General features: G+C 54.2%; 6 protein-coding genes across 6 annotated transcripts; 4 read left to right on the forward strand and 2 right to left on the reverse strand.

The window, feature by feature from the left end:
* Positions 1-678: 678 nt before the first annotated feature.
* Positions 679-4839, reverse strand: P168DRAFT_311076 (violaceus kinesin; the record flags this gene model as incomplete). Its single annotated transcript, XM_024839455.1, has 5 exons — positions 1958-4839; positions 1834-1924; positions 1762-1797; positions 1676-1728; positions 679-834 (listed from the first exon to the last, which is right to left on the reverse strand). The coding sequence occupies exons 1-5, from the start codon at positions 4745-4747 to the stop codon at positions 679-681; spliced, it is 3126 nt and encodes a 1041-aa protein (XP_024693138.1). The 5' UTR covers positions 4748-4839.
* Positions 4840-6110: 1271 nt separating this feature from the next.
* P168DRAFT_236498 (YccV-like-domain-containing protein) lies at positions 6111-8068 on the forward strand (the record flags this gene model as incomplete). The annotated part of the gene is made up of 4 exons (XM_024833526.1): positions 6111-6523; positions 6591-6744; positions 6799-7805; positions 7894-8068. The coding sequence occupies 4 exons, from the start codon at positions 6111-6113 to the stop codon at positions 8066-8068; spliced, it is 1749 nt and encodes a 582-aa protein (XP_024693139.1).
* An 830-nt stretch (positions 8069-8898) lies between these two features.
* Positions 8899-10678, forward strand: P168DRAFT_253762 (putative alpha/beta hydrolase). Its single transcript, XM_024834388.1, has one exon. The coding sequence runs from the start codon at positions 9001-9003 to the stop codon at positions 10633-10635; it is 1635 nt and encodes a 544-aa protein (XP_024693140.1). The 5' UTR covers positions 8899-9000; the 3' UTR covers positions 10636-10678.
* A 341-nt stretch (positions 10679-11019) lies between these two features.
* On the forward strand, positions 11020-11982 carry P168DRAFT_235774 (acetamidase/formamidase family protein; the record flags this gene model as incomplete). Its single annotated transcript, XM_024833490.1, has 1 exon — positions 11020-11982. One exon carries the CDS (start codon positions 11020-11022, stop codon positions 11980-11982), a length of 963 nt encoding a protein of 320 aa, XP_024693141.1.
* A 3169-nt stretch (positions 11983-15151) lies between these two features.
* Positions 15152-17173, forward strand: P168DRAFT_159695 (putative amino acid transporter). The gene has a single exon (XM_024832847.1). The coding sequence runs from the start codon at positions 15311-15313 to the stop codon at positions 17069-17071; it is 1761 nt and encodes a 586-aa protein (XP_024693142.1). The 5' UTR covers positions 15152-15310; the 3' UTR covers positions 17072-17173.
* A 737-nt stretch (positions 17174-17910) lies between these two features.
* P168DRAFT_235885 (tetratricopeptide repeat protein) lies at positions 17911-18273 on the reverse strand (the record flags this gene model as incomplete). The annotated part of the gene is made up of 1 exon (XM_024833496.1): positions 17911-18273. The coding sequence occupies one exon, from the start codon at positions 18271-18273 to the stop codon at positions 17911-17913; it is 363 nt and encodes a 120-aa protein (XP_024693143.1).
* Between the last annotated feature and the right edge of the window lie 2091 nt (positions 18274-20364).

Consider the following 20364-nt stretch of genomic DNA (forward strand, 5'->3'; position numbering starts at 1 on the left):
AGCTATCACTGGCTGCTCTGTGACGAATACTCCCCTCTTTAAATGTGTTCCTAGATAGTTATTGGCACACGGGGTAGTCACAGGCATCGCTTTAGGAACAGAACAGTTACTTGATCGTATAAGTCGGTGAGCATGAAGTCGCTGTATGGGCTATCGATTAGCATGGGGCTCTAGACTTTATACCTAATATGTGTAGAAAGAACCAACGAAAACAATTATACAAACAATGATATCGAAGTTTGAAGCTAAGAAGAACGTTGCAAGTGGTCACAAGAAACGTCCAAATATAAATGGTCAGATGTGTGAGAGAAGGACTGCAGGTCAGCTAATCATTTAGCTAATTACCAGTCACTGCTGAAATCATCTTTTCAAACAACGTTATCTTCCAATCATCATTTGTGATAATCTCTCCTCAGTCTGCTGAGATTATCGGTTGGTAAATACTATTCCTATTGTTTTTCGGCGTTTATCCCTGGTAGCAGACGCTGCAGCGGGGACCAGGAGACCAGGAATGACCGACATAAGGGCGGGAATGAGAGAAGACGGGAAAAGCGGTGTTAGCTGCGCTTTCTTGGGGCTGCAGGGGTCGACATGGCGGTTGAAGCCATCCACAAACGAGGTTGGATCAGAGTCATCATACGATGTTGCAAAAAAATATCACTCAACTACAAAAGAGGTCTAGGCAACTTTGCGCTCTGTGGGTACCCTTTCATAACACATCTTATATTGCGACATTTGACATGCCTGTACAGTATTTCTCGGGCCGTGGGCACTCTGCGTGTCTCTGGGCGGAGCGCCACTCCGCTCCGCTCCACTCAACCAGCATGGAGGCCACTTTAATATAGGCAAGCCAGTAACTACTGTTGGGAATATCAGTCAGTTTAAGCCCTATACCAAACGTTAGTCAACTTTTTAGCGTAGCGGTCATGAACTACTACGATTGCTATTCCCCTTGTTGATCTTCTACATCTTATTGGTGATGTTTACCACCAAGGTTAGCTACTGGTATGTACTGCTAAGATACTCTTCGGAACTTCACTCCTAATATCTTTACAGAATATCTGCTGGCATTTACTCGTGACGTTTGTCAATATGACATCTGCCATCGACCTCTCCCCACAATCTCTATGATGCCCTCTGAAAACTACAGTGATATTTGAAATTCCCTTCCGTCTTGGCCTAGTGCTATATGGTCGTTGCATACACAATTTGAGCCTTTCCTATGATTACAACCATCTTTGCTATATAAGTGCCATCTCAGTCTCACCCACACCCTCCTTTTGAAAAAGATTCGTGAAAATATGATCTAGAGGAATCCCTCTCCAGTCATTAATCATACTGAAATCCACCACCGGTCCTCCCACGATTCTATGGCCTGACTCCGCCGAGTCCAAAAGCAAAGGGTTAATTCAATCAAGCCAAAAATCAAGAAGTATAGTACTGTTTGAAGAACGGGTCAAGCTTTGATGCATTGATCATACTAAGTACATGTTTAATCCAGCCACAGGATAAGGTTCAACATGAATCATCGTCTCCGGAAAAACCTCCCGAATGCCCGTCTTTTGCCGCCTGTGACAGGCTCAGTGTCTGCTTTTATCTGATTGGGAGACTGATTGTGGATGGGCAAGGCAGTGGGGGCTTCGGGCTGCGTTGGCTGCGTTGATGGAGAATTCACTTCTCTCTGCCAGTCGCGAAGCGTGTTGGAGGAGGATATGGTATGTGGGTGGCCTGGACCCAACAGATTGCGGCGGAGCTTGACACATTCTTCCATCAGGGTGAAGGCGTCTTGGTCCTTTCCTAATAGTTTCCATGTGTGAGCCAGATTATTCATACTCATCAAGGTGTCTGGATGTTCTGGTCCTAGAACTTGCTTGTGGAGCTGTAGCACCTGTATTTCTAGCTCTTCTGCTTCCTTCCATTGTCCCTGATCCCGGTATATCAATGCCAGGTTATTCACGCTTGTCAGGGTGTTTGGATGCTCTGGCCCTAGTACTTGCTTGTGGAGTTCTAGTGCCTGTTTTCCTAATTTTTCTGCTTTCTTCCATTGTCCCTGATCACAGTATGTTGATGCCAGATTATTCATGCTGGTCAGGGTGTCTGGATGCTCTAGCCCTAGGACTTGTTTGCGGAGCTGTAGTACCTGTATTTCTAACTCTTCTGCTTCCTTCCATCGTCCCTGATTCCAGTATGTTGATGCCAGATTATTCATAGTAGTCAGGGTGTCAGGGTGCTCTGGCTCTAGGAATTGCTTGCGGAGCTGTAGTACCTGTATTTCTAACTCTTCTGCTTTCTTCCATTGTCCTTGATACTGATATGTTGTTGCCAGATTATTCATGCTGGTCAGGGTGTCTGGATGTTCTAGCCCTAGGGCTTGTTTGCGGAGCTGTAGTACCTGTATTTCTAACTCTTCTGCTTCCTTCCATCGTCCTTGATTCCAGTATGTTGTTGCCAGATCATTCATGCTCATCAGAGTGTCTGGATACTCTGGCCCTAGTACCTGCTTGCAGAGCTGTAGCACCTGCAACTCCAGCTCTTCTGCTTCCTTCCATCTACCGTCACTACTTAGACAATTCCCAATGTTCCCAAGCAAATCAATGTATTTCTCTTGCTCAATTTGGAACTCCGCTTCTGCTATTAGTGAGAACGCATGTGGTAGATATTCCCGCCACACCTTCCGATTGGTATGGTTATTGTTCGGGAACACTTCACTCAATCGGTCTGCTGTTTTCAGAACCTGCACGCTAAACTTTTGGTTCTGTCTCATCCAGTTCCGTGTTGCAAGATGGACGAGTCGGTGTAGATTTAGAGCACGGTCCTCGCCCTCGCTTACAAAGGAAAAACTCTTGAGGAGGCCGATGGCATCTATTCTCTTTTTGGTCGATAACGGCTGGGGAAGCAAAGACTGTGGAATATCGCGAGGGTTGATACAGGCCATGAATGACAGATAGTCTGCTGCCAGTTGATTTAGTTGCTGTATTTGTTGAAATGAGATGAACCAGGTAAGAGCAACAGGGTTCCGGATATCTTTATATCGCCTTTCATCCTCGAAGACTTCACTCAGTAATTCAATCACATGGGGCTCCTGATCCTCTAGCAATAGAAGATAGTCGCAGAGACTAATGCTGTTTGTATTGATATATGCTGCCGCCTGGGTGATTGCCAGTGGGAGATAGGCCAGCTGGTCCAGAAAAGCAATGACTGTGTTACGGTCATTTAGTAAGTCTTTTCGGATAAGTGCGTCGTGTAAAATCTGGACAGACATCTCTGTGTTTGGCTCTGTGACTGTTATCACATAGGAAGACACGAGCTTCACAGCTACCTTCTGGCTGCGGGTGGTGAACAGAATATGTCCCTGCTCACTTTGCGGAAGAAAGTCTGTCAGTACTGACTCATTTTTGTTGTCCTTGCTCCACATCTCCAAATTGTCTGCGTTGTCAAAAAGAAGAAGCCACTTCCCAGAACTGTCCTGGCTGAGATACGTCTTGACTTTTTCTTTCACCTCGGCTGGACTTATGCCAGTCATTCCTAGCTTGGAGGCGATGCCCATATAGCCTTGTTCCACACTCTCATAGCTCGTACATGTGATCCAGAAAATCGAGCATTCGGGGTCTCGGTCTCGCATACGGTATGCCAAATCCAGTGCAATCTGGGTCTTCCCCACTCCACCGAGTCCGCAGAGAGCAACTTTGCCTGGGCCGTCTTGTTGCATGATCCATCCTTCCATCCTGGTGATTTCTTCTTCCCGACCAACAAAATTGAGGTTCTTGAGAAAGGGGACCATCCAAACAGGTTGCCTGGGTCCCTGTACTTCGTTCTGGTGGCTGTAAAGGGGAACTTCAGACAGGAGAGCTTTTGTATAGGCTGCAGCAGCCAATGCGGCGTATCCTTGCCACTGTTTGTTCTTGTGAGCATCACAGTAGTCACAGATGCCTCGAATGGCCAGCGATGGGAGCTCGTCCATGAGCCCGGCCGCCTCCATTTCAAAACAGAGAATGTCTAGATCGTGCGCAATGGAGTCTCGAGTCGTGGCATCTTTCATGACCTGATCTCCCGACGCGATCAACCCATAATGACAATAAAAGTCGTCCATTCTCCGCTTGGGACGTTTCACTAGCTGGATGGGATCGCATGCCGAGCAGTTGTCTTGACCGTCCTCATGTTTATATGTTGGTTGGAATAGCCAGTCGTCCTTCGGTCGTGCAAATCCTTCTTTCATCTCTTCATACCTCTGCAAGACATCGACCAAGATTGTATTCATCGACCGGTTTCCAATCATCCAGTCACTCTCCAGCTGAGACACCGCCTTCAGTAACACGGGTGGCGGTTTATTGAGTGACCCCGTGTGTTGGAATCGTCCGTCACGAAGCGTCTTGCCGTAATCATATTGGATAACACCACTTGCTGTCGCCGTGGGCTTGCTGATGACCACATCACCCAGACGAATGTCCGCCCTGGGGCTGGGGACTCCGCCTCCAATCCCCACCATCAATCCGAACCGGATTCGCCGAAAGGTCGAGACCATATGGGACGCGACTGCGGTCGCGGATATCGTCCCATAGACACCGCCTGGAAGACAAGCTAGCACTACGTTGTGGCCGCTCACACTCCCCAGGGTGTAGACATTGTGGTCAGTTGGTGGCTGGGGGAGCGGATCATGAACCTCGTTTAGCATGACCTTTGCGGCCGCCAGTTCCAGCGGCAAGGCGCAGATCCATGCGATCGTATAGTCGTCGTGGGTGCAAATCATCTTTTAGAAGTCATGCACAATAATGGGGTCCGATTTGCGAGAAGGGAAAATTTGCTCTGTGGTTGAGAGACAAGAGAGCGTGTATGAAAGTCGGTATTCGAGTTGCAGGATCACATTCGTGGGTGAGGGGGAGGGGTCATCCGCTACGTGGCTGCGAGGCTGTCGCGGTTCAAGAGCCAATCAACTCCCACCAACACGTCAAGTCACGTACTAATTCGCTAGTACTAGTAATCACATATCTGTCTATAAAGATTGAGAGAAAGAAAAAAAGAAGCCGAAGGTGCAGTATGATTGTGCAGCGGTACTATTGCAAACCGAAGGAAGTCACGTGGGAACGTTGGCCCTAAAATATGAAGTCGAATCGCGAGACCTTCAACCCGATCCATCCTCGCATGTCGACATCGAGAAAAGAGCCGGCGAGAATGACATGGTAGTACAACAACGAAGCAAGGGTGTCCTACGACAGCTCCATCATAGCAATACTGAGGAAGACAGAGCACTGACGCCAGGCGACCGGAAATGCAGCTGTTTTGGTTGACCCTCAGTCACAAAACGCCGGGAAATGACTGCAATTCATGCGGGACACTGCCTTTTTCTGCACAGATTTGCGCGGACCGTGGCGGAAAGCGCTTGTTTGTCTGTATATCACACGGCATTCCCTCGAAAGCGGGGTCTACCGAAAGCGGTTCGAACATCGTCACCAGGATGTCGATGTCTGAAAGGCTATTGGGTGTAAAGAACAACAGCATCGGAAGACGCATGGAGTATTCGCATGTACACCGTGCCCACGAGCCTGCCGTCCCGGTATGATGGCAGTCGCAGTGGCCATCGGAGCCCGACAAATCCAAATCAATATTTTCACTCTTTACTTATGAACGCTGCGAAATCCTTGGCAGAGCCTTTCTCCGACGCAAGAGATCAGCGCTCATAGACAATGAATGTCCAGCAGAGTGGCTTTGACTTCTTCCTTTTCTTTTCAACACTCTCCATGAAAGATGAGCTTGAGAGAGGAGCAGGATGTAGACATGGTATTCACTAGAGCACGCTCCTTGGTTCCTCTGGATCATGATGCAGCAGCAGTAACAAAAACATCGGATTGTACCGTTATTGGCCAATCGGCCAGGATAAGATGCATTCCCACAGGCCGTCATCTCCTTGACTCTCTTCGATATCTGACGACTCGACGAGTGACGACAGGCCCGATGTCGTCACGTGTAGACAATGACTAATCGTCGCGTCGTATCCATGATGTCATGTGACAGCGCGAGAGATCCGAAAATCCTCGGATTTTGACGTCGTTTTCCTCTCGGCAGCCCCGAGACGCGCCCCCCACGCTGCCATTCGCGGGTGAGACGACACCGGCATGAGTCTGTCACTTCATCATTTGCCCGAAGAGATCCTTTATCATATCCTCTCCTACTGCCCTCCGACCACCTGCGCGGCTCTGAACGGCACCGCCTCGTATTTCCACGGCGTCTCCAACGAGCCACGACTATGGCGCCTCTACTGCCAGCGGTCGTTTCAACATTGGGATCCTCGGCATGATCTCCCGTCCAAGCTCGCCGGTCCGGTCGCCGTGGTGGAGTGGAAGGATCTGTATGTCGCGCGACACCGGGTGGACCGGACCACCCGGCACCTGCTGGACGGGATCCTGGCGGAGCAGACGGGTCGGATGGAGAAATTCCGGGCGCTGGTCGAGTTGGGATGCGATGTGAAAGATACCCTCCTACGGAATTGTGCCCCGGACGCCCGACAGGATGACGTTCTGGCGCGAACGTGAGTGGATGCCTCGCGCGAAAACAAAGACCCCCGCACCGGTTCTGACAGGTAGCGATCCCGGCAGATACTATGCGCGTGCGCTGCTGAATGCCCTCCATCGGAACATAGCGGTCCCCCAATGGACGCGACTACGCAGAGGAGAGCCCGTATCCCTGGAACAGGCCCTGGGAACGTTTGATCTGTTTCTTCCGGAGAGCACATTTAGAGGCCTAGAAGAAGTGGGTGGCCCGCCTCTGCAGGAACCCGTGGATCGCGTCTAATCGTCCCAGCAGATCAGCGCCCGACTGGATGAGATCGCCGGCCAGATTTCTCATACCGACCCGGAATTCGACAGCCGAACCTCGCGAGACAAGGCGAAAGCTGTTCTCGCCTACCTACGCGGGAACGGTCTGACGGGCATGGATGGCCGCCGGGAATATCATAGCATCGATCATAACTTCCTAGGACTGGCATTACAGGATCCCGGCCATAACTCCCTACCTCTCGTCTCCGCCGTCCTATACTGCGCCGTGGCGCGACGCCTCGGCTTGGATGCCCGCCCGTGTGGGATCCCGTTTCATGTTTACGTGACCGTGGTGCCCGCCGCGGGCTACGATATGGATGACAATGCTCTAGAACCCGGGACAGTCGGAGCGGCCCTGTACCTGGACCCCTTCCGATCTCCGCGGGAAACGCCCGTGGCCGACCTACACAGCCAGTTGGCTCTTCTGGGGGCCTCTCCGGCGCAACAACGCATCTTCCTGAGCGGGTCTCGGACCGCGGAAATTGTCCTGCGGTGCAGCCAGAGCATCTCGGACTCGGTAAACCTCCAAGTGCAGCTCCCGGGCGTGCATCTATCCGCTCCCGTGGACCTGAACAGTGCGCGCTACGCGGCGCTGTGGGCGTCGATACTCTTGCTCCCTGCTTCGCGGTCCCGGGAGCGCCGGGACCAATTGCCGTGGTTCCTCGAGCTGTTTGCCACGGAATTTCCGTGTGACTTGTACCTTGTCGAGCGGCATCTCGCCCCTCTGTTCGCAGGGACCGTCGAGCACGAGCAGATCCTGCGGTGTCTGCATGTGATCCGGGCCGTCGATGAGATCCCCAGGCCGGTGAAACGACGGACGGCGGAACACAGCCACATCCAATACCGGGTTGGCGAGGTGTTTCGCCACCGGCGGTACGGGTATACGGGGATCATCACGGGGTGGGACACAGAGTGTGATGCGGGAGAGCGGTGGATGCGACGGATGGGGGTGGATCGCCTGGCGGGCGGACGACACCAGAGTTTTTATCACGTTTTGTACCTCTTCCTTTTCTTTTTTTTCTTCTTCTTCTTTCCCTTGTTGCTGAACACGAGATAGATTCAGGTGATGGCTAACTGGTCGTAGGGTGGAAGACAAAAGTGTGCGGTACGTGGCGGAGGAGAACATTACGCGCATCCAGCCGCATGAGGCCGACCTCCCTCCGACCCTGATCGCGATCGCGGGCAAGCATTTCAAACGATGGGATGACGATCGGTGCGTCTTCATCAGTAACATCACCGACGAGTATCCAGACGATTAGATGGCTTCGCTGGATCCGGCTTCATCGATCCATCCGCTCTACGGGCCGCCACACCCGGACGGCCCAACCTCCCCGCGTCAGCTCCTCCCCTGCGGCTCGAGACCGCGTCCTGCATCGTCATTCGCCTTCTCCCACACCGACGGGCTGACCGCGACCGCCGACACGAGGGTGGGATGCTGAACACCCGCGCCACTGGGCGTTACATACCGCGCGATCGAGCAGAGACTGGGAGGGCGATCGCGCCTGAGTCGCGGGGATGATAACGACATGATATGCCTCGTAGTAGTCGGTTGACCGTTCCTCTGCTCTACCGGCCACGGTCACGGATTTACGGCAGTCCCAAGCTTTTTACTGCCGCTAGAAAAGAAACTAGTATTAGACTACCTATTATTGGAACGGCAATCAAACGCTTTTCCTTTCTACTTTCGTTGTTATTATCTCCATAGTCGCGCGTCCGCCTCATACCAAGTGTTGCGGCTGTCTTTGGTCAAAGTCCAGCTTCCGTCGGTAGGATGACGCAATTTATATCATGAAGCGTTTTGCCCAGACCCCTGCCGAGGTGCTCGCTTTTCGTACTATAATCATCGTAGGATGCCCACTATATACCGATTACCCCCCCCGTCTTTCTATTGCACTGTTTTTTTCTGCTCATTTTGATTTTACTGTGAGCGTGGTGACTGGTGTGGCCATTCACCATCGTGCGAGGTAGTGTTGGCGTAGTGGCTGCCTGAGTGCCTCAACGCGGACCGGGTGTTGATGCCTGAGGCCGCATCGGCTATCAACCTCGGCAGTCGAGCGGGTGTGCTCTGATCCGGCGGGGGAACGACGTCAATTCGTGATAGATATTTCGATCGGTGTCTCTGTCACATCTTCTGTTCTTTACTCTGTCCCGTTCTGTGCAGCATATACCCTGTGATCGATTGCCCCTCACCATGGCGACGCCCGGCCTCCTCTACGTCACGATGCAGCCGCGGGATTCCCTCCCGGCGGCGCAATTCCACGACTGGTATAACTCCGAACATGGCCCCCTGCGCCTGCGTCTACCGTTTGTTACCAACGGCTTCCGCTACCGTGCCACCGATGGCCGGGATCCGGAGTGGGTTGCGTTGTATGACATCACCGACATGGCGGAGCTGACGCGGGAGACGTACCTGGCGCTGCGGGGCGACGGGATCAAGACCCCGCGCGAGAAGGCCACGATGGCGCAGATTGCCGTGGGTCGCCGCCTCTACGACTTGCTGGACGACCAGAAAGCATCCGACTACACCCCTCTCGAGCAGATCCCAGACTCCCAGGCAACGGGCGCGGTGCTGATCGCCATCACCACCGTCGTGCCCGCGGAGCACGAAGACGAGTTGAACCGCTGGTATCGCGAAGAACATCTCGACATGCTGGCCCGTGTGCCCGGGTGGCGCCGGAGTCGCCGCTTCGTCACGGCGGCCATCGATCCTCAGGCTCCGCGCGAGTTCGTCGCCCTCTACGAGTACGCGGCGCAGAACGGCCTTGAGGGCCCTGAGCATCAGGCGGCTCTTCACACTCCCTGGCGGGACCGGGTCATGAACGAGCTGGTCACGAGCAAGAGTCGGCGCGCGTATCAGTGGGCGTACACCTTCGGTCCCGCCCCGCGTGAGTTATCATCGCTGGCGTCGTCGGAGGTGGCGGGCCCCTGGGCCTCCAACGACGGGCGTACGCGAACGCTACCGTCCCCCACGCGCCCCGCGGTGGAGTCCTTCGTCACCACGCCGGACGGGGTGGATCTGCCCTACCGCCTGGAGGGCAGTGGAGACCCGAAGAGTCCGGTCCTGGTGCTGAGCAACTCGATACTCGTGGACTACAGTATCTGGGACGGATTCGTGGATGCCTTCTTGTCCGATCCACGCAACAGGAATTTCCGCGTCCTACGCTATCTAACCCGTGGCCGACGTGACCAGTGTGGCACTACCCCCATCACCATCGATGTGCTCGCGGATGACATTGTCGCCCTGCTCGATGCCCTGCGTATCCCCGAAGCGTCCTTGATCGGAGTCAGCCTGGGTGGCGTCACCGTGCTGAACACCGCCCTGCGCCATCCGAACCGGGTGACCCGGTTCATCTCCTGCGACACCAACAGCTCCGCCCCCGAGTCAAACCGCAAGGCCTGGAGTGACCGACACGCCCTGGCGGCGAGCGAGGGGGCCGTGTCGGCAACGACGCAGCAGCCGATCGTCGGCGAGCAGCTCGCGGAAGTAACCACCCGACGGTGGTTCGTGGCGGAGACCTACGAGTTGCAGCCGGCCGTGGCCGCGCACGTCAAGGAGGCGGTGCGCAATAACAGCCTGGAGGGCTTCCAGCGGAGCATGCAGGCCCTGTGCGCGTACGACGTGCGCGCGCGCATGGCGGAGGCCACCGTCCCGGGACACTTTGTCGCGGGCGAAGGCGACGGCGTGCTGCCCACGACGATGAAGCAGATGGCGCAGGACTTGAAGGGCGACGCCCAACTGTCTACCATCCCCACGGCGGGCCATCTGCCTATGGTGGAGCAGCCTGCCGCGTTTACAGAAGTGGTCAATCGGTTCTTTCATCAATAGATATCTGTTCCTGTCCGTGAAACTCCAATAGAAGTTCTCTCCGTCTCTCTCTATTTTTCTTTGTGAGAACTGGCCTCCGACCGACAATATAGATAGTGGCGGTGGAAGACCATTTTCACCAGCGGTCAACCCGCCAACCAGTAAATAGTAGAATCCACTCGCCCTTCCCACGGTCTTGGCTACGGGGCAGGGATCAAGATAGTCTGGCCGGACGGGCCTAACAATTTTCAGAGGGGTGATCTGACTGGTGGTCGACGAACTCCTGGTAACCCCGCATCACGGTTCCTTTTCGTCCAGCGATATCTCCCCGCCCCGTTCCTCACCCCCGCAGGACCTCAAATTTCCTCGAATTACACAATGACAGACCGTTCGTCCTCACCCCCGATGGTCCATCATATCGGCCGGGAACATGGTCATCCATGCTGGTCCCGACACATCCCATCCGTGCGGACCGTCTCGTCGGGGGAGACAGTCACCTTTGACACCATCGACAGCAGCAGCGGCCAGATTACGCCGACCTCCGACGCCACGACGCTCCGAGAGTTCGACACCAGCCAGGCTAACCCCGTTTTCGGCCCCGTCTGGGTGCGCGATGCCCAGCCGGGCGACGTACTCCGGGTTGAGGTCGTGGCCCTGGAGACCGCCGACTGGGGGTGGACGGCAATCATCCCGGGCTTTGGCCTGCTGGCAGACGAGTTCCCCGATCCCGTCCTGCGCATCTGGCGGCTGGACCCGGGAGAACGGCGCGTCCGGTTCGGCGATTCCGGCGTCTCCGTCCCGTTGCGCCCGTTCCTGGGGTGCATGGGCGTCGCGCCTGCCACCGACGAGACCCTCTCGACCGTGCCGCCCACCCACGCCGGGGGGAACCTCGACTGCCGCGAGTTGACAGTCGGCGCGGCGGTGTCTCTCCCCGTTCAAACGGCGGGGGCGCTGTTCAGCTGCGGGGATGGACATGCCGCGCAGGGGCACGGCGAGGTCTGTGGTACTGCCATCGAGACGCCCATGCGGGCGACGCTGCGGTTTGTGTTGCACAAGGACCAGCCGTGGGTGACGACGCCGCACTACGAGACGCCACCGCGGGGGCTGGAGCTGCAGAGCGACGAGACGCTCGGCCGGTATGCGGTCATGGGTATTGAGGATAACCTTCTGGGAGCGACGCGGGAGGCGGTCCGCGGTCTGATCCGGTGGCTGGTCGAGACGAAGGGGTTGACGCGCACCGACGCCTACATGCTGACGAGCGTGGCAGGTGATCTGCAGGTGGTGCAGGCCGTGAATATGCCCCAATACTCCGTGTCCATGTCACTTGCCCTGGGTCTTTTTGCAGAGATGGGGATGAATTTGAGCTAGATATTGGAAGTGCCTTCATCTACGTGCCTTCATCTACGTGCTGGAATCAAGTCATCCACCAAGGAGGCGAGACGCCCTCTCCTCTGCCCATTTTGTGCCATCCCGCGCGGGAATCGGGTTGTGTCAGGGGAAGAGGGAAAGGGCATCGATGTACCACAAACATTTCCTGAAGAGCCTGTAGAAACGATGAGTCTATTATGTAGGATACGTGTCGCCCGTGGTGCACTGGACTTGATCCGGCGTCGATCGGAAAGGATAGATAGGATTGCGCCCATGATGGCCCTCTCGATATCCGGGATACTGAGACAACCAACGTCTACCGTACCATAAAGTCAAGATCGGCAAGGCATGGGGTTCTCCCGCATTGTGCTTTGCGGTGCAATGCAGCCCACATTCCAAGTCAACGCCCCTGGGACCGTGGATCGGGGACCTCATTAAGCCACTCCGATTATAGGTCTAGAAGGGGAGTTGGACAACATTCTCGCCAAGAAGGACAACGCCTTTTCGTCCTGACAGGGCGTGCGAGAGGAACCGATTGCTCGGGATTGCAGTGTGGCGGTATGGAATAACATAGGGCTCGCAACAATGCATACTCCATCCCTCCATGCATGCATGCTCCAGATGTTGGTTGAATACATGCCACTGCCATTTCATCTGCTGCCGTGATCACTGTCCCAGGTGATCGGGACATTGAAGGGACCTGGACGATCAGATACCGATCGACTGCCTGTTCGGCAACGAACTTAGCATCGACAACGTGAACCTGATCGTTGAGAAATGAGGCAGACGATAGAACAGTGACACTCTCTGTCATTGCTCTCTGTGCTCTAAACGATCTCCGAGAGAAAAGGACCTATTTAAGTTTCGAACCAACATTCCAGGGGTAAACCCAGATCCTCGGTATTCTCGGTCCAATGACCAAGACATCCCTAGAGCCATAGAGCCAAGATTCGCGTTATGAATATGGTAAATTGTTGCTCCTGGTCGGTCATCCAGCCATATTCCAAACCGCACCTCCCAGAAACTCACCAGCCCTGTTTAGCCACCATGAAGATCAATGTCTTGAGAAACGTATTACTTCTTTCGACGGCTGCCACTGCCGTCGAGAAACGTTGTGGAGTCGATGAGGTTCTTTCATCCCTCGGCAAAGTCACGAAAGGTGCATCGGCCATGCCGACCCTGACGGATGAGGCGGATGATTCGATTGACAGCGACAGCGTAAGTGGCAACATGGAATCCTCCCTGCCCCCAGCCCTTTGGGTTCCGTGAGAGAACATGCTAAGCGCACCGATAGCCAGTCGTGGCGGACGTAGAAGCCCTCATGAGGCACTTCAACACCGACATCCGATGCGATCTGGTCATTGAGGATGCAGCCGACCAGCAGAGGGTCTGCGATGCGTACACCAAGGTATGATGGGATCCACCGCCGCAGCCCCCGTTCGCTGGAGGGCTGTACCACCGCTAACAGGGTCTGGTCTACAGTTTGCCGTGGAACAGAAGGAGTCGGTGGATGTGACTTTGGATCCATCGTTTGAAGAGGAGAACGGCGAAGGATTCAAAGCGGACGAGGTCCATTCGTACACGGTCCAATTCCAGGATGCCCTTGATGTGTGTACTCCTGTCTTAGAGATATTGCCGCGTGCTAATGAAGTCCACAGAACTATACGGACAGGATCAAAGCCGGTGTTCCAATCTGCGCTGATGCGATCACGGATGCATATGCCCCTGTTCAAGGGGACATGGCTCTGATCCTTTCATTATACCCGGTGGCGGACGAGCAGGTGTGAACGTGATTGACAAGGGGTGGATTCTCTCGGTTATGTTGGCAAAAAGAGTCCTCGCTCTGGCGACCCTGAATTTTATTGTGTATCTCTACCAGTCGACAGGAAATGCGACGGAGTAGTGGAAGTGGCGGCAATGAAACCAGTAGAAGACAGGCCGCAATTGTCATGTTCTTTTGGTGAACCAACGATGCAGTGGTCTGCCTGTCAGTTTGTATGTACAGATCAGGAAGAGTAGTTACCACAAAAACTACAGTATCACTCTCCTTGGGACCAGTGATCGGAACAGAGTCACTAATATCAAAACGTGACAGATGACTGGGCTATCCAGTCATCTCCAAAAACCGAGAGAGATGCAGCATCATAGGCCTTCCGCCGATCACGGTGGCTAGGATATCCTCCTTAAATGAAATCCTTACCCAGGGTCAGATGTACATAGATGCGCGAAGACCAGATGACCGGAGTGGGAGAGTGGTGAATTCGCCTCACATGGTTGCCGCATGTCCTGGTCAGCCATGCTGATGTCATGGAGAATACTAGAATCAAAACACGTAACGCGAGGCGTAGGTCCATTGATCAGATATAAGAGATCGGTATCACAACATATACACAGGATCACAAGATCACTCCGCTTCCATGGCCTCTATCCATTGGATTCTTAATTCAGAGGGATCTCTGGTTTTAAGCGCAGCATCGAGAATTGGCGTTAACCATCGCCGAGCACACCTCCCCCACGGTCACCGGACAGAGTGTCCCGTTTGTTTTCTCTTTCTTGCCGTCGCTGTCCTTCCCGTGATCTCCCCGGCATATATGACACGCTTTCGTCATCCGTCCATCTCGGACCACATCTCTCGCCAGGTTCTCCTGTTCCGATTGCGGATCGATCTTCTTGGCGAGAGCGGTGGGCGAGTGCGCGAGGAACGGTTGAGCTGTCGTGAAGACCAGCCATCCGTTCGCCGTGGACGTAGGACGACGAATGCTGCACGATTTCAATTCGGGTCGACGACGCCGGTGAGACACACAACGCCCTTGGAGATGTGCGCGCTTGGCGATCTCTAGCGCCCGCTCCTCGACTCCGCCGAGCTCCACCGGTACGGCGGACAGTTAGTCCGCTGATTGCTATGCCCGCAGACCATCCGGCCTACAGCTCGAATCCGCTGGTGACATCGGGCGACCGGCCTTCTCCGTCCGCCCCATTCTCGAGACCTGCGAGCAGACTCTGCGCCGGCAGGGCTGAATGTGAATGTGGAGGAATCTTGACGAGACGAGATGAGGTTTGGACTCGGTGAGCGGGCCGATCCAGCTGAGTCACCCGATGACATCACATGATAGTGACTGCTTCTTCCTTGCTTGGTCTTGGTCTCTTTTTCTTTCTATCTCTCTCTCTCTTTCGTGCGCTTTGCGCTTTCGCTCTGGTCAACTGCCACGTCTCATTCATTTCCACTTCTTGTCATCTATTGGTGGGAACCGGCGACCCCGGCTTTCCGTGAATCGACTCTGATTGTCCATTTGATTCCGCCTTGACCGCCGCCGCGGGGTTCCGTAAGATGGCCGTTCACGCAAGAGGCTCGCCCAGCGTGTCCAGCCGGGACGCGGACGCGGACGCCAGAGAGGAGGAGATCCTGTCGCAGCATCTGCATCCGCAGTTTACGGGCGCCCTGCACGACGAATCGCCCCGGCCGCCAGCCGAGCGGTCCGAAGCCCAGTCGCCTCCACACGCCACCGCATCGCCCGAACCCCAATCCTCCTTGACGCTGCAAGGGGGCGACGTCCATCGAGACCTCTACCGCATCGAAGCGCGGTCGAAGCAGGCCCGCCTGTCACGACGGCCCGCCAGCTATTCCTGCCCGCCACGCGAACCGGAGGACGTCGTCGAGGAAGGCGTGGCCGCGATGGAACCGGGGAGTTTTCGACGCCACTTCGTCCAGCATCACAATGGGCGGTTGGACCAGCCCGGCCTGACCCCGTCCTTTCTCGATTTTCTCGATCTCTATGGGAATTTTGCCGGCGAGGACCTGGAGGAATCGGAGGAGGAATCGATCGACCGGGGTCGACCGCGGACGGAGCGGACGCCGCTGCTGGCCACCCGCCGTCGCTCGCGGGCAGCGCGGCCGGGGGATGCTTCGGAGGTGAAGACGTTCTTCACCCTGCTGAAGGCCTTTGTCGGTACGGGCATCATCTTCCTGCCGCGGGCCTTTCGCAACGGCGGCATTCTTTTTTCCTCCATTGCGCTGGTGACTGTGTCAGCCATCAGCTCGATCTGCTTCCACCTGCTGCTGCAGTGCCGACGACGCTACGGCGGCGGATATGGCGACCTCGGGGAGCAGATCGGCGGTCCACAACTGCGGTCGCTCATTCTGGGATCCGTGGTCATCTCCCAGATTGGATTCGTGTGTGCCTGCATCGTCTTCACGGCGGAGAACCTGCACGCATTCTTCGTGGCCATGACCACGGACCATCCGACGTGGGTCATCACCACTGGCGCCCTGATCGCGATGCAGCTGATGGTGCTGATCCCGTTCTCGTGGATCCGGAACATCTCCAAACTCGGGCCCGTCGCGCTGCTGGCCGACGTGTTTATCTTGCTGGGACTCGCGTACATCTATGCCTACGACGTCGTGACGCTGGCCGCCCAGGGGGGCATGGCGCCCACGGTCGAGTTGTTCAACCGGAGCTCGTTCACGCTGACGATCGGGTCGTGCATCTTCACCTTCGAGGGCATCGGGCTGATCCTCCCGATCCAGTCCTCGATGAAGCGGCCGGAGCACTTCAACCGGCTCCTGTACGCGGTCATGGCGATCATCACCGTCCTCTTCACGGCGGTCGGGGCCCTAACCTACGCCACCTTCGGCGCGGACACCAACACGGAGGTGTTCAGCAACCTCCCGCAGACGGACCGCGTGGTCAACGCGATCCAGTTCCTCTACGCGGTGGCGATCCTGGTCAGCAGCCCCATCCAGCTGTTCCCGGCGGTGCGGATCATGGAGGGGAAGCTGTTCGGGTCGGTGTCGGGTAAACGCGACCCATCGATCAAGTGGAAGAAGAACGTGTTCCGGACGGGGGCGGTGTTGGGATGCGGGATGGTGGCGGCGCTCGGGGCGGGGGATCTCGACAAGTTCGTGTCCCTGATCGGCTCGTTTGCCTGCGTGCCGCTGGTCTATATCTACCCGCCTTACCTGCACTGGCGGGGGGTGGCTGAGTCGCCGTGGGCGCGGCGGGGGGATCTGCTGATGATGGCGCTGGGGGTGGTGTTCATGTTCTATACGACGGGGTCCACCGTCTCCGCGTGGATCCAGGGGGGGTTATGAGGGAGCGAACTGGTTAGCGCCCCCTCTCCTCCGATCTAGCCATACACGGCCTTTTTATCTTTCGCGTGAGGCACTGTTCCCTCGTTCCGCCGTAGGCGCCGGCCCCACTTTGACCGCCGCGGCATCGGAAAGGACATGTAGACAGTAGGACAGACTGCGGTGTTACATGGCATCATCATTACGGTTTCACGATTGTATCATCTACTACGCACACTGCACCAATGTAGTCAACCGAGTCTCGCTCGGAATCTCTCGACGGAGACCGCAAGAAGAATCTTCGTCATCCCCATCCGCTAGGACCCTCCCATCATAGCAGCAGCAGCAGTCGTAGTGTCCGCCCGCCGTCCGGTTCGATGACGCAATGCCGGTCCGCTCCGCTCGGAGAAAGCGCGGTTGATCGTCGGAGGACATCGGTCTCGCCGTACAATCTGAATCGCTTCCAAGTACAGGGAGGATCGAAATCAATTTCATCACTTCGCTCGTACAGAATCTATCTCGGACCCCTATTCGAAACACACTATTCCATTTCCGACCTGCCCGGTTTCAAGTATGGAATTGTATTGAAAGATGATATGACGTGCATTGCGTTTGCAATTTACATGTAATCCTCTTACTAGAAATACTAGCATCTTGCAGTCTCGACTCCTCGAGCTTGTTAACAGCATTTCCCTCTACTTGTCTCATTATTCGATTAGGAAAAGTTCATGTAGCGAGTTCCCTTCCAAAAAATGCGTGTGGCGGGACATTGTTTTGGGAGGCACACATCAGGCAGAAAATGCAATATAAAAGTAAACTCTGAGCGTAAATTATCTTCCCATTTATATCCGGTGCCTTCGTTACTATTCCCTATCGGTTTCCCACTCCTCATCCGTTTCCCATTCCCCTTCAGTCTCCCGTGTTGCTTCCGTTTCCCATCTTAACAATATTTCAGAAATAGATAAAGTGGTGGGATGGTTGAGGCCGAGTGTTTGCTTCTGCTTTATCAAGCACTCTCGTAGCAGATGGATGGCTTCGGCATTGTGAGCCGAAGATTTCCAAATTAAAGCGAGATTCGCCATACTGGTCAGCGTGTTGGGATGATCTTCGCCAAGCTTTATCTTGCAAGCCTTCATCACCTGCACGAAAAGCTGCTCGGCCTCTTCCCACCGGCCTTCATCATAGTATACCCTTGCCAGTGTGCTCCATATGAAATCCTCACCCATCCCTGTATTGTTGATACAGTTCGAATCAACAGTCCTCACATCTGGAACATGCATCATAAGATACCGACGGAACTGTGACTGGTGATCTTCTTCTGTGATCTGGAAGCATGCAGCAAGCACAAAACTGGTATACCACCACTGCCATTGTTGATTGTGATCACGATGAATTGCCCGCCACTGAACTAGGCCGTGCATCATGGTACCAGGCCACTCTCCATGCACTCGCTGTATCAGGCTGTAGGGAGCCCTCGGAGGATATCTATGCTACGTCGATACGTGAAGTTGTCCCATTTCCCTTCGGATTCCGGAAGAAACATCCGGAGCTCAGTGGAAACCCCTTCACCGAACTTGTCAACGATAGCAGACATCCCAAGGCTTGCCAACCGAAATATTTCATCCTGGACAATAATACTTTGGAAATGTGCCAAAAATGTCAACAGTAGACCAGGCTGCAGCTGCGTATACTCTCTTTCGATTTTCTCCAGGGTGGTATCCCATACAGTCCACACCGTTCTCCCCGTAGAGGAAAGCCCTCGAAGATGATCCATCGGCAAGAGGTCATCACGATGCTTCTCATAGTCTTCCAAATACTGCGTAACAGCTTGTTCGGGGGCAATGCTATTACCAATACTACCAATGTACGCACCGGCAAGATCCAGTGCCAGTGGTAAATATCCAAGCTTGTTCGCCACTTTATCGCAGTCGTCTTGCACCGATTTTGGCAGTAACTCAATATTATCTGATAAGTGGTGTAGAAGAACTAGTCTCACTTCCCGCGACGATATGATGTCAACGCAAATATGTTCACAACCCCTATCAATCAGCTTTTGACTTTGGTCATGGTGGCTGGTGATCAAAATTGTTCCCCGGATTCCCTTTGGCATAATCCTTTTGATACCCCATGTGACATCGTCGGCATTATCAATGATAACTAGCTATTCATCATCCATTTCAGTCCAGTGGCAAAGCCATCAAAGTACACCCTGGATGACCCGGTCGTCCACAAGCGCCATGTTTTATTACTAGTTATGTTTATCCGACATTCCGAGTTCTACTGCACATCTTCTGAAACTAGATCAAACAGTCTCTTCACATGTTGCATCAATCCAAAGAATTGGGTTAAAGCGATTGACATTGCTTTCCGTAAACTTCAGGGCTAAATGAGATTTACCTGCACCTCCTAACCCGTGAAGAGTGACTGCAAATGGGACGCTGGCATGTTCATGCCGTATCTGGGTCTTCTCTTCTAGCTCCTTATACAGCTGTTCACGCTGGGTAAAAGTTTGTACTGTCACAAGCGGAACAGAATAGTGGTGCTTTGTCAGTTGAACCAAAGTTGTTAATATCTTAGCAAGATTCGATGAGATGCTAAGATAGCATTCATTTCTAGAGTCGAACTTGTTCAACCCGTAGTGGTCAACAGCGAGACCGATTTTGTTGACCCCATGATAGGTGGCCGAATTCTCAGGAACACACTTATCCCGGTATTAGTATGCTTGATACACCTTTCCGGGAATTCTCACAATTGCTTGCCATTGAAAGAACCATAGTTGGAAAAGACAAAGCGGCCTCTGCTCATAAAAGTTGACCACCTGCAAATCATCTTGTATACTGGTGACGAAATGTTCGTGTAAATCACTCAATATGGCAGAGTCATCTCCAGATTGGCCAGGATCAATGGATTAGATCCTAGCGGTTGTAAGGCAAATGCTGCTAGCCGACCCAAGGGCCAAAGCTAGACCCACGATGCGGTGTACCTTGAAAGGATATTGCCTTCGTTTGCTCTGCAATATGATTGAGCTTGCGCCTCCGTTTGGCTTGAATGAGACGGTATCTGCAGCCTTTCCAGCGAGCATTATCGTCGGAGCACCCTTCCCTTGTTCCCAAGACTCCCGAGCCAGCCGCTTCGGTGTTCGATACCTCGATTGCGATAGGGTTTATGTGTTCATACGCATCTCTCGTCAAGAGCCCTCTTGACTTTATGATCGTGAAGGAAACTTATCTGATCCCAACTGATATCAACTGGATCCAATGGTCAATCTTTATCAATCACTTTCACGTTGTTCAAGACGATAGTGTTGCAAAGCGATA

The sequence above is a fragment of the Aspergillus campestris genome, assembly GCF_002847485.1.
Source record: "Aspergillus campestris IBT 28561 chromosome Unknown P168scaffold_6, whole genome shotgun sequence".
Taxonomy (NCBI): Eukaryota; Fungi; Ascomycota; class Eurotiomycetes; order Eurotiales; family Aspergillaceae; genus Aspergillus; species Aspergillus campestris.

Coding starts and splice junctions, on each gene's coding strand:
- P168DRAFT_253762 (XM_024834388.1), top strand. CDS start 9,001: ATGGCGACGCCCGGCCTCCTCTACGTCACGATGCAGCCGCGGGATTCC.
- P168DRAFT_159695 (XM_024832847.1), top strand. CDS start 15,311: ATGGCCGTTCACGCAAGAGGCTCGCCCAGCGTGTCCAGCCGGGACGCG.